Source organism: Onychostoma macrolepis, chromosome 01, assembly GCF_012432095.1.
Source record: "Onychostoma macrolepis isolate SWU-2019 chromosome 01, ASM1243209v1, whole genome shotgun sequence".
NCBI lineage: Eukaryota > Metazoa > Chordata > Actinopteri > Cypriniformes > Cyprinidae > Onychostoma > Onychostoma macrolepis.
Window position 1 is genome coordinate 38,225,057 of NC_081155.1, and position 16,387 is coordinate 38,241,443.

The window sequence follows — 16,387 nt, forward strand, 5'->3', positions numbered from 1 at the left end:
ATTGTAGCACCAGCTTTTGTCAGAGAATAAATAACCCATCTAGGCTTCCCCGACAAGAAAGTAAATACTGATCATTTCCACACTCTGAGTGGTTGTGTCTCAAATCCCAGTGAGCTGCCTGCCTTAGAAATGAATTTTTAAATCATAGATATGTTTGACTATAGGATCCAGACTTTGTTTATTTATTTCACAAAGACCATTTAATTCAAGAATTTTGACCATAGGCCAACTGTTGTTGTTTTTTTTTTTGTTTGTTTGTTTGTTTTTTTGCCATTTGATTGTTTTTTTTTTTTCGTATTATTGGAGCGATTTTTTTACGTTCGTTTTTACGTTCTGATCTGAGCATTATGGAAATCATCAGAACGTTCAAATCTTTAATTCAAGCATTTTTCAAGATTAATGGCGAGATTAAGCAGTTGATTAGGAAGAAGGCATTTTATTGCAGGAGGAGTGTTCAAACGTTGCATTGAACAATTTGGCAAATCACAGTTGCGTTCGAACGCGAAATTTACTGTTTTATAGGAGCGTTAGAACATTCCATTAAAGCATTTTAGGATTCATTTTTGTTGCGAACGTTCGACAGTGTGATTCGCCAGATTATTCAATGCAGTGTTTAACACTCCTGCAACAAACGCGCCAACATTCCATTCACTCACTTTATTGATTTATTTATTTTGCATCGTAGACTGTTAATCGAGCATTTTGACTATCATAGGCGAGCGTTTTAATTTTTTTCGACCATTTGATTTGAGCTTTTTTCCGTTTTATTGGTTCGAATTTTTTATTTATTTATTTTTTGGCTTCATATGCACTCAAACGTTTGATTGCATTTATGGAAATCATCGGAACGTTCGGATGTTTTATTCGAGCATTTTCAGCGTCAGTCGCGAGTTTAAGCAGTTAATTGAGCATTTTTTGAGCACCATTTAAAAGTTCAGACGTTCACTTTGAGCATTACAAGAGCGTTCCAACATTGCACGAACAATTAATCGAATCAAACAGGCGAGTTTGAACGTGGAGTCGATTATAGGCGCGTTACATTCCAGCATTTTTAGGACTCTGTATTTCCTCGGATTCCGATATTTAAACGGTTTCCACAGCGATACCATAAAATGTGGTCTAGGTAGGCGGCATGCTAGGTTTTGAGGCACAGCCTGTAAGTGAGCGAGAGAGAGAGAGCAAGCGAGAGGAGTTATAGAGGGGGAAGGGAGCTGGAGGAAAAGCTCCGCCTCGTCTGAGCTGCTCTGGCTGAGGGAGATCGCAGGGAAGTCGGATGCTTTTTCCCCTGTAGAGAGGGAACACCGCGGAGGTGATTCGCCCCAAACAACGTCGAACCATCGGGATTTAAAAAATACACACTTTGGATTAGCCGATTACCGAGAGGCGATATGAGGGAGAACTTGAGAAAGTAAGTGCAATGCAAACCCGAATAAATGTCGGCTCGTGCGAGTAGAGGACGCCGAGGAGTTTTGCATTCGTCCATCTGCCGTATAGCTGCTGCTTCTTTTCCGTTCTAGTTTTCTTTACAGCTAAGCAGGTGCTTGTTCTGTTTTTCCGTGGAGCCAGCGCAGCCGGGGATGTCCTCGTCTTTTTAGCGACATGCCCGTTCAGCGCTTGATTTGTTTATTTTTCCAATGCCAAACACATCGATAGTTCCTGATGTTCCTGCTGTGCCCTTCTTGCAGCATGCAGGCTGATAAACCTAACGCGGCGTTCATATTGTCATGCATGTTTTTGAGCTGTATTTGATTGGAAATCCTTATGTTGATAACGAGGCTTGGCCTTACAGACTCCTCCATATTCGAGCGCTTCCCATAAGTTAACGTTATGCCACACAGAAGATCACTGTTTTGGTTTTAACCACATACTTACGGCTGCGTTTGCATTCAACCATAACCAAGAGCCACAATTAGAGGTGTCTGGGTGATGCGTGTGTGTGGGTACCCTGTGCTGTTAGATGCATGCATGTAGGTGGGCATTCCTCCTTCTTGTCCAAACCCACATTACTGCTGTACTTCCGCTCATGCACCGCCTTGAGATGTGCAGGTATGGAGATCTCAGTGGGAAAATTGCCATCAGGCCATTGGCATGCTCTACCGAGACTACCTGAACCTAGAGGGCGCTGCCAGATACTCACTGGGTATCAAAGCATAGAAAGCTGCCTGTGGTGCCCACAAATTGTGTATGTTAGGGGGTTTCAAACTTTTTGATGTCAAAGATTACCCCTTCTTAAAATACGAAGACGGATAGGCCTATATATTGTGATGTGTACAGAACCTTGTACTTCTTTGGAAGAAATATTAAGCATGATAAAGACAACATGTTTCCTAAATGCATTGTAATTAATTAATTGCCTTTTGTTGAGTCATTGTACTACATGTTGTTGTTGTTGTTGTTGTTTTGTAATTATATATACACTACCATTTAAAAGTTTGGGGTCAGTAAGTTTTGTTTTTATTATTATTAATACTTCAATTAAGAAATCTGAATAGCTTCTAGTGGTTTTGAGGCTGTGCGTTGAACAAAATAATTGTGATATGCATGGCATCAAACAATGCAGGACATTTGTGATGCTTTCAGAAGGCCATTCACACATGAGTTCAGTCTGACAGCATTCACATTTCATGCGTTTCCTTAAAGTCTGCTGACATGATTCCATGATTGAGTTTAAGAGACTAGAAGGCTTACATTAGTCTATAATGGATAGTAAACATCTACAGTGTATTACTCAAAAAATACAAGTTTACCAGGTTTTAAAAATATCATTTATATTGTTGCTTCAGATAAATGTTTCACAGGTGTTCCAGGTCAGCAGTATCCCTAACAAAAATCCTGTCACAGTCCCATGAGATTGGTATTACTATGGTATTTTTCAGTGGTCCAATTGTGAAAGTGATTCCATGCCATAATGTTTGCATTTCAGAGACACTGATGTTTTCTGCAACCTTTTTTTAAAAAAAAATCCTTTCATTTTGACCTCTTTGACTTTAAAAAAAAAAAAATTGCTTCTGAAAAACAATGCTTGGAAGTTCACTTTCATCTCATTTTTGTTTATGGTTGGAACCCCAGCCTGTGTTTCTTCCTACTAAAAACACTGTAGGGTCTGGGTATAATTTATTAGTTTTGAAGTTTCTCAACCTTATTAGAATTCTGCAGAGCTGCTTGGCTGGCTTAAACCCAAAATCACAAAAACATCCCGGCCCATAGCAACACTTCAAAACAAGGCATCTCAGTAGTGTAAATTGCATTTCCACTAATGGATTCATTTAGAGCCCTTGGAACAAAACAGGCATTGTTGTGAATGTAGAAATCTAAACTCTCTTCTTTTACGATTCAAACAAAGACGACCCAGTACAATAACTCAAAAATACTCCCATGGTCAGAAGTAGGATCTAAACAATGAACTTCAAACTATTTATTCATGGGAAATATCAGATAAAGTGATTATGAGTTGCAAGACAAGTTTTTGGCAGAGATGAGCTTTTGACTCTTTAAGTTCCATCAGTTTTTAAATGTTTTCAGTCACTGCTAAATGCACATGCAACAGGACCGCTATTAATTGGGATAAGTTGCAGTTTAGTGAGTTCCAGTCATAAACATGCCCACAATTCTTTGCGTAACTTGTTTAGTTTTGGCACGTTGCCTATTCAGTCATCTTTACTCAAGAGACCTTAAACTTCTGGCATAATGGTGACAATGTTTGTTTTTGTTTTTTTTAAATCCTATGCATTACATAACTGGGAAAGCACATTACAACATCTTGTAAAAGTCCCTTTCATCCCTTGTTTTTTTTTCTTATAGGCACCATTCACTCAAAAATGAAAGATCTGTCATTTCTCACCCTCATGTTGTTCCAAACCTGTGGAACTTTTTTTCCATGGAACATAAAAGGGATATTTTAGAAGAACATTCTGGTCGTTATATTCAATTATAATGAAAGTGAAATAGAAATGGAGGCTCTAAAGTCACTAAACAGCATAATTGTGGTACAGTTGTTTTGTGTATATGGACCAATTTTATGATACGTTTATGCTGCCTTTTTTCGCGTAAAGACCCCATTTCTCATTTACTTCCATTGTACTGAAAATAATGGCCAGGCAAGGGTATTCTTTTAAATTCACATTCTGTCTTCCACAAAATAACGCAAGTAGCAACATGAGGATGAGTAAATGGCTGACTGTTCACTTTTAAGTGCACTATTCCTTTAAAGGAGAGATGTTATCATAGACAGCATGTCTGAACTATAGTTGGTATGTTTTTAGCCAATGTCATGATAATCCTGCATTAATGGATTTATTAAATGTGTTCTAGTGTCAGTTGAAGATGAAGAATATAACTTAGCTATTCTTGAGTTTGAAGACTACACAGATTTATTGTTTGATGTAAAATGACTCAAGGCCTTGTCTTAATCTGTATTACCCTAAATGGATGACACTGTCTCTAGCACTAAATATGAGTCATACACATTTATGGACGTTGTGTAGCCTTTATAGCCTTTTGGTATTTATTATGAAGTTTTTTTTTTTTTTCAGGCAGAGGGACTGTTTATTGTATTTCATGATGTTTTTGCTTTCAGTCACCAAACCCAAACAACATGTTGGGACCACCCAAAAATGGCAGAACTGTACCAGTCTTTAGGTAGGCCTGATTCAGATCTGATATGCATGTAGTACGGCTGAACATGGCTAAATATAAATTCATCATTATTTTTTATTACTGTTGTCACACAAAACTGTTAATGGAGATCTTCATGTGGCATTTTATTGTATATTAAAATGTTTTAGTAATTACTCAGCAAGGATATAATATGTAAATCATATTATGTAAATGTAAAATCACGTTTATATATAAATATATTGGTATTTAAATATAAAATTGAAAGGCTGAACCATATTTCCCAGCTCTAATATGAAGTCACCCACATTTGCAGTATTTGAATCTGTGGTAGTGTAATTGCCCTTGAATAAAATGTCAGATTGTTAGACAAAACATTTTTGATCAGTGGATTTAAAATGGAGAAACTAATTGGATGAAACTAGCTTGATGTTTCTGCTGCCTGTATTTCAGAACCCAAGAAATAAGATCAAAATTAGAAATTGTCAAATGCAGAGATGAGAGGTTTGACTGTGACAGTAATGAAATGTTGCATGATCAGTTTGCTAAAATTAACATTTGTCACTAAACAGCGGATCTCAACAACGTACGGTTCTCGGCATACAGGACGGCAATGAAGCTCAGAAGAATGCAGAAAGCTCTCTGCTGTAAGTCCACAAAATTTCCTCTGTGCAATCACACAACACTGTTAAGGTTTTTTTTTTTTTTTTTTTTTCAGTTTGAACATTCGGTAACACTTTATTTGAGGGTCTCTTAACTAGTTGCTTATTAGTATGCATATTACTAGAATATTAGCCTTGCAACACTGTAGCCACTCAGAACACCTTCGCAACTTTTGCTTTTTTTTCTGTGCACAGTGGATCTTCTGGGCATGTCTGCAGCCTGTGAGGCCTTTGAGCAGCACAATCTGAAACAGAACGAGCAATTTATGGACATCATGCAAGTGATCAACTGTCTGACCAGCATCTACGACCGTCTAGAGCAGCAGCACAGCAGCCTGGTTAACGTGCCTCTGTGTGTGGACATGTGTCTCAACTGGCTGCTCAACGTTTACGATACGTACGTTCAACCATTTTTTATTGTTCGTGTGTTTAACATGTTAAAATTAAAATTTTGTCATCATTTACTCTCACTCATGTAATTCCAAATCATGACATGCTGTCTTCTGTGGAAAGTAAACAGAGAAATTCTGAAGAATGTCCTTGCTGCACTGCTTCAGAAAAATCGTATTTGTGTTCCATGATTGAAAGAAGGTCATGTGGGTTTGTAACAACATGAGGGTGAGCAAATGATGACAGAATTTTAAATTTGGGGTGAACTAATCCATTAATTCTTTGAACATATGAGTCAGAGAGTATCAGTTGGAGTTGAAGTCAGCTCTCAGCATGTTTCTTAGTAGGATCACACTGAGCCATAAATCATGCAGTGTTTGTACATGGAGGTGGTAGATTCCACAGAAGACCCCCGTCTGTCCCCCAGATTAAAGTGAGAGAAAAAACATTGGAGGTCTTTTCATTCTATCTCTGCTTTTTACCTAGATTGTCTTGCAAAGCACTGTTATTTAAAGAAGATGGGCTGTTGACATGGTATCTGTGGGTCGTTAAAAACTCGTAAATACAGTTTGATTGAATTTAAAGCCTTAAAAAGTCTTAAACACCTTAAATGGTATAACATAGTATTTTTAAGAGGTCTTAACTTTGGGGACAAAACTGTGATTGTTCAGTATCAAAAAGCCATGATTTAATGTTTCAGAGTCAAAATGTGGCGCTATTCTGCAGGCTCATGGTTTCAGAGTAGTTTTCCATCAATAAATATGGTGAATTTATGCTACTGTTGATGAATTATGACTGTTTACTCTTTTGTGTTGAAATTGAAAGATGTTGTAGATGGTTGTAGGAGTGCTTCCCTCTGGGCCACCCCATCACAGAAAGGAAAGACTAAAACAATATTTAACATATTTAGTATATTGATTTTACTAGTGTCTAACAATAATCTATTTATCTCCTTTTTTTAAGCACATTTTTATCATATCTGCAAAATCCAATTTAAATCAACCTCTAATTTGTAAGTATTGATATATTAGTACATAAACAATTTTCAATACAGACTGAATAAAGCTTGTTTTGAGTATTTTAAACTTGTTGCTTATATAAATAGCGTTGAGTCCTCATTAAATAAGTGTCCCAGCCTGATTAATTATATAAAAGAGAGACACTTTTTTTGAAATCATGGGTTCTGTGTGTGGACATACGGTATTAATTGTATTTTTTTGTGTGCGAAATAGGTCTTAAAATGTCTTAAATTTGATTTTAAAACCCTTTCTATACCCTGGTTGCACAAAACAAATTCTAAAGAATGTCTTTGTTTTTAAAAGCAACAGCAGTACTGTATATTTTACCAACTTATGGTGCAAAAACATTGAGTATTTTGTTTCTGATCTTGACTCTATCTGCAAAAAAAAAAAATAGCAATTGACGGTCTCGCTTTAGTCATTTGTCACCTTATTTATTTATTTATTTTTTTTGTTGCAGAGGACGAGCCGGAAAGATTCGTACCCTATCCTTCAAAACAGGAATAATCTGTTTGTGCAAAGCTCACCTTGAAGATAAGTACAGATGTAAGTTTTTCTGCTTATCTTATGTGCTTCCTCCTTTCTATACTGTCTCTAAGCCATAATAAGAGCCAAGATATTAACTCAGTTTATGGAACTGTACTGCTAGCAGTTTACAGCTCTCTCCGGTGTTTTTAGTGTCTTGTAGTATGTTGTCATTGTTTGCTTGTTAATAGCACTGCTGTAAACACAGTTGTAAAAGCTTTGGAGTTTGCTCGTTTAGAGTACCGTATTGACCCGAATATAAGACAATGTTTTTTTTTTTCTTGGAAATGCATCTATATTCAGGGTCTAGACCAGGGCTCCTCAAATCTGAACGTCGAGATCCACTTTCCTACAGAGTTTAGCTGTAACCCTAATCAAACACACCTGAACATGCTAATCAATGTCTTCAGGATCATTAGAAAATCACAGACAGGTGAGTTTGATCAGGGTTGGAGCTAAACTCTGCAGTGGATTGGACCTCCAGGGTAAGATTTGAGGAACCCTGGTCTAGACTTTGACATGTCAATAATATACCCACAACAATAGGTGGCGCCAAAAACGCATAAAACGAGTGTGCCATGAAATATGTAATGTAATGTGTGTTGTAAAGATCGCGAGTGAAAACAAAAGAAAAAGAAAAGCTTACAGCGGCATGAGTCGTGACTGTCATGTTAGCCTGATGGGACCAAACTTCCTCTGTGAGTCATTTTAAAAGTACCCAGATTTGAAGACTACAATAAGATTTCACTTCTACTGTTATTAAATTTTGGTAGGCTACTATGAGATGGATAGCCTAAATGTTATATAATTCAGATGGGCTACCTGTTATTTTATGGTATATAAAAAAGTGTATATTTTTCAATGTCATCGTTGGTACGTTTTACCAGTATTTACCATACTTTCAAAACAAAAATTTAAATGGGAAAAATATACAATATGAAAATAATTTAATTTAAAAAAAAGTGTTTTATAGAGAGAGAGAGAAAAAAAAAAAAAAAACAAGATTTGGTTTTCAAAAAGCCTTTTTCTAAAAGGTACATCTGGAAAAAGGGGAGTCGTCTTATATTCGGTTCAATACGGTATATAGCACACAGTATAGTGCAACAGCTGCTCAGAAATAAATGTTTACCCACCTAGCAACTGCACAGCAATTGATGGCATTTACATTAATTACAAGTGTTTTAATACACTTCAGAGTGATGATGGCGAAAAACTGAATAATAATAAAGAAAACACACACACACACAACCATTTAAAAGTGTTTTTAATGTTTTTGAAAGAATACTCTTATGCTCACCAAGGCTGCATTTATTTGATCAAAAATACAGTAAAAACAGTAATATTGTCAAATATTATTATAAATTAAAATAACTTTTCTATTTGAATATATTTAAAAGTGTAATTTATTGCTGTGAAGGTAAAACTGATTTTTAGCAGCCATATATAAATGGATCAATAACATTTTTGTAAATGTTTAATATAAGTGTGACACTACATATTATGTTTTGCTAATACGTTTAATTGATGCATGGCACTGAACGTTGAAAAATTCAATTAGGTGCTTGAGTATAGATCAAAGGATTTTTTTTTTCTGTGAATCAAAATATGATGGTTTGGACTCTCCTGTCTCCCTCATAATTTCTTCCTGTACTCTCTAGTTTTATTCAGAGAGGTGGCCAGTGCCACAGGCTTCTGTGACCAGCGGCGCCTCGGCCTCCTTCTGCACGACGCCATTCAGATCCCCAGGCAGCTGGGTGAGGTGGCGTCTTTCGGAGGGAGCAATATCGAGCCCAGTGTGCGCAGTTGCTTTCAGTTTGTAAGTAACCATCGTCTTCATTCACGAACAGATTAAGTTAAAGCGGCCAATATGCACTTTTTCTACGTTTCCTGCGTTTATTTTCTTTTGCTCTGATATGAAGGCCAATAACAAACCAGAGCTAGAGGCTTCAGTCTTCCTGGACTGGATGCGTTTAGAACCTCAGTCGATGGTTTGGCTTCCTGTCCTTCACCGTGTGGCGGCCGCTGAGACAGCAAAGCACCAGGCTAAATGCAACATTTGTAAGGAATGTCCTATTATTGGCTTCAGGTATGGACCTTTTCTTTAGTGCTATTATTCAGAATGACTGATTCGGCCTCAGGTGCTTTAAAAGTATCAGCAGTTTTTTTTTTGTGCATTATTAAGCATTGCACCAAACTTCAAGGCAGACTTTGAAAAAGAATAACTTTGTCTGTTTTGAGGCTTGGAAACCTGCAGTGTATATTTTCTACTTTTATTGGTGGGAGAACACATTACTGCTTGTACTTTGCATAAAGTATTTTCGTATATTTCACTTTGAATTCAACATGGTATCAGCGTGACCCTATTTACTTTCTTCCTTGTCTTATGAATCATTTGTTTTTTCATGAGATTTTTTTGGCTGTTTAACACTTAAAGGTTTAGTTCTCCCAAAAATGAAAATTAATCCATTTTTGCCATCCTCAAGGCATCCTAGGTATATATGACTTTCTTCTTTCAGATGAATCCAATCGGAGTAATATTCAAAACTGTCCTGGCTCTTCTAAGATCTATCATTGCATTCAGCGGGTGTTTCTGTTACACAGTCCAAGACACGTAAAATAAAGTGCGAGAATCCATAAAAAAACGTGCGTCACATGGCTCCGGAGGGGTGAATAAAGTCCTCCTGTAGTGAACTGATGCGTTTTTGTAAAAAAAATATCCATATTTAAAACGATATAAACAGTTTTGTGTAACTTCTGCTATCTGTCGTACACGCCATCACGAGAGACTGCCTTTCCGGTAGATGACGTAGGATGCCGGCGCAGCACATGCTGCGAGTCTCGCAAAAACCAACGTTTGTTTATAGGAGCAAAGTAAGTAAAGTTTCCTTACTTTACCAAAGGAAAACCAGTCTCCGCTTGGCTTATATCGAAATCCTCCCAACATTTTTCTTTACGAATCCTTGTTTTTGTGCTTCTAATTCGTGACCGGCGTTTTGTTTTGTTCTCTCTCCGTGCTCATCACTAATCACGCAACGCCGACGTCCTGCGTCATCCGCTGGAAGGGCTTCCGCTTATGACAGTTAGATGAAGTGAGAGAGATGTGTTTATTACGTTTGAAATATGGATATTTTTCTTACAAAAACACATGGATTCGCAACAGGAGGCCTTTATTCATCCCCCGGAGACATGTGAGGCACGTTTTTTTTTTTTTATGGATTTGCACACTTTATTTTACGTGTTTTGGACTGTTTGAACAGAAACACCCACTGACTGCAATAATAGAGCTTAGAAGAGCCAGGACCATTTTTAATATAACTCTGATTGTATTCATCCGAAAGAAGAAAGTCATATACACCTAGGATGGCTTGAGGGTGAGTAAATAACAGGATCATTTTCATTTTTGGGTGAACCAACCCTTTAATTTTTCAATCCTTTTTATTTCCAGTGAATAAGATCATGCATAGCATGGAAAAACAATGCTAAAAATTATTAAATGCAACTATGCATTGTTTTGTATTGTTAGAATAGAAATCAAATGGGTTTATTAGGTTGCTCAAAATGCTTCCATAGTTTTGCTACAGCAAATTTATGTTGCATGATATTTTAACTAACATTAATGCACTGTTTTGTCTTGTTTGTTGCATGTTAGTAGGGGTGTCGAAATGAATCGTTTCTACGATGAATCGCGATGCAGACGAGGACGATTCGGTATTGGTTCAGTAATAGAGTGGGGGAACTATGACGACACTTTGTAGGTGGATCAGCTGTTAGCATGAAACTGGTTCCTCGACAAAAAGCCAATAGGATTTTTTCATAGGCTTTTGGATTATCGCCAAAAATAAGCTCTGTGTTCAATCATAGTTCATGAAACTTACACGTTTTGTCCATCAAGATAATCTTCACAAAATAATATAACTTTGACGAATTTTGAAGCCTAAATACAAGCGCCAGAACTTAAAAGCTAAACTTAGGCTATAAACGAACTACAGCACCACGGTCGCTCACCTTCAACGTCACCACCACCGCGCTCCCGACAACTGTTTCAAACTTATTTTAAACATGTTTAGTGAAACGTATTTACTCTGTATATGAATTTTAATCCACGCTACATGAAGCTTTTCATATAAATACAAAACTAGAGCCAAACTAAAACTGAAATGAGACATTAGTAATAAATAATATAGTTAATAAATGAAATAATCATAACTGAAGGACATGAAAGCACGTATTGCTGTACATTTACAAATAAGGTGCATTAAAAGTCAATAAATCCTTGATTAATATGAATATTTTAATTAAAAACATGTCTCCACGTACTATTCAGTAAAATTCTATTGCATCTAATCTATTAAAAAACAGCAGAGTGAGCGAGTTTTTGTATATGGTGAGATTAAACTTATTTTAGTGAACAAAGTACACTAACAAAATGTGGTGTTTACATGTAATAATCATAATATGAGTTTACCTTATGGTCCGAACCCAGAGTCTCCGTGTCAGTAAGCGATAAAACGAGCATCTTCCATCCAAAGAAATGTCACATTTCAGGGCAAAGCAAAAAAATATTGTCGAACAACAATATAAAATGCGGGAAACTATTCATTGGTTATTCTATAATTAATTAAATTACAAATTATACCACAATTGGAAAATACTGTAAATTGATAAATTGTTTGGCGTGATGACATTAAATGTCTTCAACAGCGCCTGTAGTCCCATTTAGCAACTTGTTAGCAACCGTCTTTTTTAAGAAACATAACAGTTTAAAAAAAATCGGGAGTGGGGTGTAACTGGTGTGTTTTATGTCGTAGAATAAAACATGAAAGTATCTTGAGCCTGTGTGAACCACGGACCTTATTTAAAGAGTTTTAACCAAAATCCCATTCAAAAACCCATTGGCTCTGGGACGATGGAACCAGAAGCGCTAAAATGCACTCGCTTCCGGGTTTTTGCCTACAAAATGACATCATAGTTCCACCACTCTATAGACCATAACCAATTATAACGTGCTGACGCTTTTCTGATGTCATTTGTCGCATACGTGCTTTGTTGTGTAGCATACAATGGCGGAGGGAGACGAGCCACGAGTGCGAGTAATTAAAAATGCTCCAACTACTTTAAAAGCCCACATCTGGGCACATTTCCGCTTTTATGAACAACCTGGTAAGCACGACCTGGACAAGACACGCTGTGTGTAAATCGTGTCACGCACAAATAAAATATGCAGGGGGTAATACCACTAATTAATAAAACTATTTAATATTTAAATGTTTTACAAGAAAGTACACTGCACTACTTAAGTACTTAAGTACACTCCTTACATTATGCACTTTTAGTATTTACTTTTGGGTATTTGTTCTAAATGCTCCTGTTGTCTTCTGTGGGTTTTGTTTGAGCAGGTAAAATTAAAGGTTCAGTTCATATATCTGACTAATTGTATTTATTGACAAAATTGTATACATGTGAAGTAAAACTGAAAACTGAGGATGCAGTGCATCGTCAATGCATCATGATGCATCGTGATATCGAATTGAACTGAATTGATGACATGATAGTCGTAATCGAACTGAACCATGAGACCAGTGTAGGTTCACACCCCTACATGTTAGGCTGAGAAGTTGCACTTCTGTTGTTATGCACAAATTGTTCAATATATCAACTTATCATGTTAGTCTCTACATAGGTTAATGATAGTATTTATACATATCTGTGTTGGGTCAACAACAAGGGCAAAATCTGGGTCTTGTGCATGTGCAAAAAATGTCTAAAAGATATTTTCACTTGGCATAACCTATTGATTTACAGTGAGAAATAATGTGGGACATGACTGTATGTTTTATCCATTAGGATTTCATTGAAATAGGGATTTTAGTTTGTGACATAATATTTTTCCCCTGTGCCTCTGGTTATATAAGTAGAATAGGAAAGTTGTAGGGGAGATTAAGAGAGATTTATTCGATTAAAAATTATGACTTTTCACTCCGGAATAACATTCATTTTTAATGCCGTGTCGTCAAAGGAATACAGTTCACTCACTAAAAGAAAACTGTCAATAATAGCTTATTCTAAAGCTAAAGTTTGGGGTCAGTAAGATTTAAAAATATAAATAAATAAATAGTCTAACAAAGCTAACCAGGGTTACATTTCTTTGGTCAAAAGTACAGTAGAACAGTAGTATTATATATTATTACAACTTAAAATAATTGTATTTTATTTTAATCTGTTATGTATTACTGTGAATCAAAGCTGAATTTCTCCAGTCTTCTTTGTAACATGATCCTTCAGAAATCATTCTTATATGCTGATTTGGTATTTGCAGTTTTTCTTATTATCCGTTTTGAAAACAGTTGTGCTGCTTAATATTTTTCTGGAGACCGTGAAAATGAGATTCTTTTATAAATATAAAGTTCAAAAGAGCAGCATTTATTTGAAGTAATCTTTTGTATAAAACTATTTTGTAACGTACATTTAATGCACGTAATGCCTCCTTGCTGAATAAAAGTAATAATTTCTTAAAGGAAACAAATTTAAAAAAAACTCACTGATCCCAAACTTTTGATCAGTAGTGTATGTATTGTGTAGGTAAATCATGAAAGAATTTTCTTCAGAATTTTTCCTCATATTAGAATGACTATTATACTATTATAATACAGTAAAATGACTGTAATATGCTCTCTATTGAGAGTATGTGAGAACAGGGAACAGCTCCACCTGGAGGATCAAGATCTAATAATGTTTTCTGGGAAATAATCTGGTGTGCATGTCCCTTCAGATCCAGGATGTTTTGAATGTTTTGGCAATGACTTTAACACGTATCTCACTGTTTGTGTCTGGTCTCTACAGGTACCGGAGTTTAAAGCACTTTAACTATGATATCTGCCAAAGCTGCTTCTTTTCTGGCAGAGTGGCTAAAGGTCACAAGATGCAGTACCCTATGGTTGAATATTGCACACCGGTAGGTTTTTTGCAATTTGCCTTTATCACACTGCATCGGAAGTTTAGTATCTGGCTGATGTCAAAGTCAATGTGTTTTAAGATTAAAGTGCAAGTTATGACTTTGTGTCTCTGTGTTCCTTTTACTTCAGACGACGTCAGGAGAGGACGTGAGAGACTTTGCCAAGGTGCTGAAGAACAAGTTCAGGACAAAGCGCTATTTTGCCAAGCACCCTCGCATGGGTTACCTTCCCGTCCAGACCATCCTTGAGGGAGACAATATGGAGACGTGAGACTCGTGCTTTTTTGTGTTCACTTCATCGTTTGTTACCATCAGCTACTGATTAATTAGACACGAGACAGCTGATAGGGCTACTTTTTTTGTCTATTATTATTATTATTATTATTATTATTAAAAACACAGTGCACATCGCACTGCAACTCCAGATGCTATCAAGAGAGCTGAATTAATGTGTCGACCATATTTTGATCAATGGACTGATTAGACTGATTTAGGATCATACTGGCCAACTATTTTAGCATTATTTATATACTGTTTTATATAATTTATTTTTCTTTTTATATTTTCAGTTTATTTTAATTGTAAAAATATTCATCTAATATTTATATTTAACTTTATTTTAGCTTTTTCAATTAAAAAATATTTTTAATAGTTTTTGTTTTCATTAATAATGACACTGACACACTTATATTTACAACAAGAACTATTATAAGAAAAGACCTACGTTTTACGCATAGTAAGAAACATGGCTCATAGCTGGCTCATAGTTGAAAAGGGTTGTCTTATCCTGTTTAAATCCACTCAAAATTAAAAGAAAAAAGAGAAGAATGAACTCTTTAGCCAAAAATGCCATAAAATGTTAAATTCTTAGTGGAAAATTTGAACTGTTTCTTTAAATTTTGAATGCTGACATGAAGAAAAAGCCACATTTCATCTGACACACTTTAAATAAAACAATTTAACCTGGTCAAACAGTAGCAAACAAGACAAATAAAGATGATTCTGAACACTTGCTAACCTTAAATTGCAGCTGCAAGAGTTTTGCTTGGATGTTTTTTCTGCTTTACCGTGTGCATTGATCATTACTCGTGTTCACAGTAGGAGTATTTATGCTGTGGAATTATCTTTCCTCCTGTAGAGGAGCAGCTGCAAATGTGTGCAGTCTGTCAAAGTAATTGTAAAGCTGTGCTAAATGCATACACACATTATTCTTACAGCATTAACTTTTTTTTTTTTTTTTTTTTTTCATTTCAATCCTAACACACAACCAGCAATTTTGGCTCAAACTATTTCTCAACAAACAGATTTTGCAAGAGAATTGATTGATATGTGTATGTTATTGGCCCCTACAAATGCTGTTAGGATTTAACTGTGTTGTCATATCAGTGGGTTTGTGTGTTTGGTGCTTCTTAACAATCATGTCATTATCATGCTTTCAATGCATCTACTTGTCCTGTCCATCATTACATCTTTTTTTGTCTTGCAGTCCTGTTACACTGATCAACTTCTGGCCTGTTGACCATCCGTGAGTACATCCACACACCAACACGCTCACGCACATCCACAACAAGCTGCTTACTGGATCACGTAATGCAAACAGTGCCACTGAAGAACATTCAGGATTTTCACATCACACTCTCAATGTGACCCGTAGTCCTAATTTGATATTAAGTGCATTTGAATGTCAAAATTTTATTGAAACTCAAATTTGAAAGAGTAAATCAGAATGGAGTTTCTACAATTTCTTCAGTTCAGTGCAGCGTCCATTGTTCTATTGGTCAGCAAATTTAAGCAAATCCTATAGTGATATAGCTGTTTTATCACTCCAAAAAAAGTCTTCTGCTGTTCTCCATGAAACACTCATCTCATTGTCAAAACTGAGATATTTTGGAATGTATCCATCCCATGGCTTCCACCATTCATCTGCTAGACTAACATGTTACTGTGGTGTAGGTACTCTTTTAAAAAGGGTTATCATTATGTTAAATCACTGGGTGTGAGCTACACTGTAACATACACTACAGTTCAAAAGTTTGGCGTCTTTTTTTTTTTTTTTTTTTTTTTTTTTTTTAAATAAGAAACTAATACTTTATTTAGCAAAGAAGATAAGAAGAAACATATCCTGAGCATTAAGTTATTCTGCAAATTTGATGCTCAAGAAACATTTCATGATACACCATTTTTATAAGTATTGAAAAAAAGATATTTACCGGTAATTAAAAATT

At 35.9% G+C, this 16,387-nt stretch overlaps 1 protein-coding gene across 8 annotated transcripts in view; it reads left to right on the plus strand.

Annotated features, from left to right (window-relative positions):
- dmd (dystrophin) overlaps positions 1–16,387 on the plus strand; it is a 104,859-nt gene that overhangs the window by 75,725 nt on the left and 12,747 nt on the right. For 7 of the 8 annotated variants that reach the window (XM_058769897.1, XM_058769934.1, XM_058769905.1 and 4 more), the window contains 9 exons: positions 4,577–4,638; positions 5,187–5,261; positions 5,472–5,673; positions 7,146–7,231; positions 8,869–9,026; positions 9,130–9,296; positions 14,051–14,162; positions 14,293–14,429; positions 15,649–15,687. In XM_058769897.1, the coding sequence (XP_058625880.1) occupies positions 4,577–4,638; positions 5,187–5,261; positions 5,472–5,673; positions 7,146–7,231; positions 8,869–9,026; positions 9,130–9,296; positions 14,051–14,162; positions 14,293–14,429; positions 15,649–15,687 (1,038 nt within the window). Of the gene's footprint in view, positions 1–950; positions 1,409–4,576; positions 4,639–5,186; positions 5,262–5,471; positions 5,674–7,145; positions 7,232–8,868; positions 9,027–9,129; positions 9,297–14,050; positions 14,163–14,292; positions 14,430–15,648; positions 15,688–16,387 lie in introns of those variants that run through there. The other variant, XM_058769926.1, reaches the window with a different exon arrangement.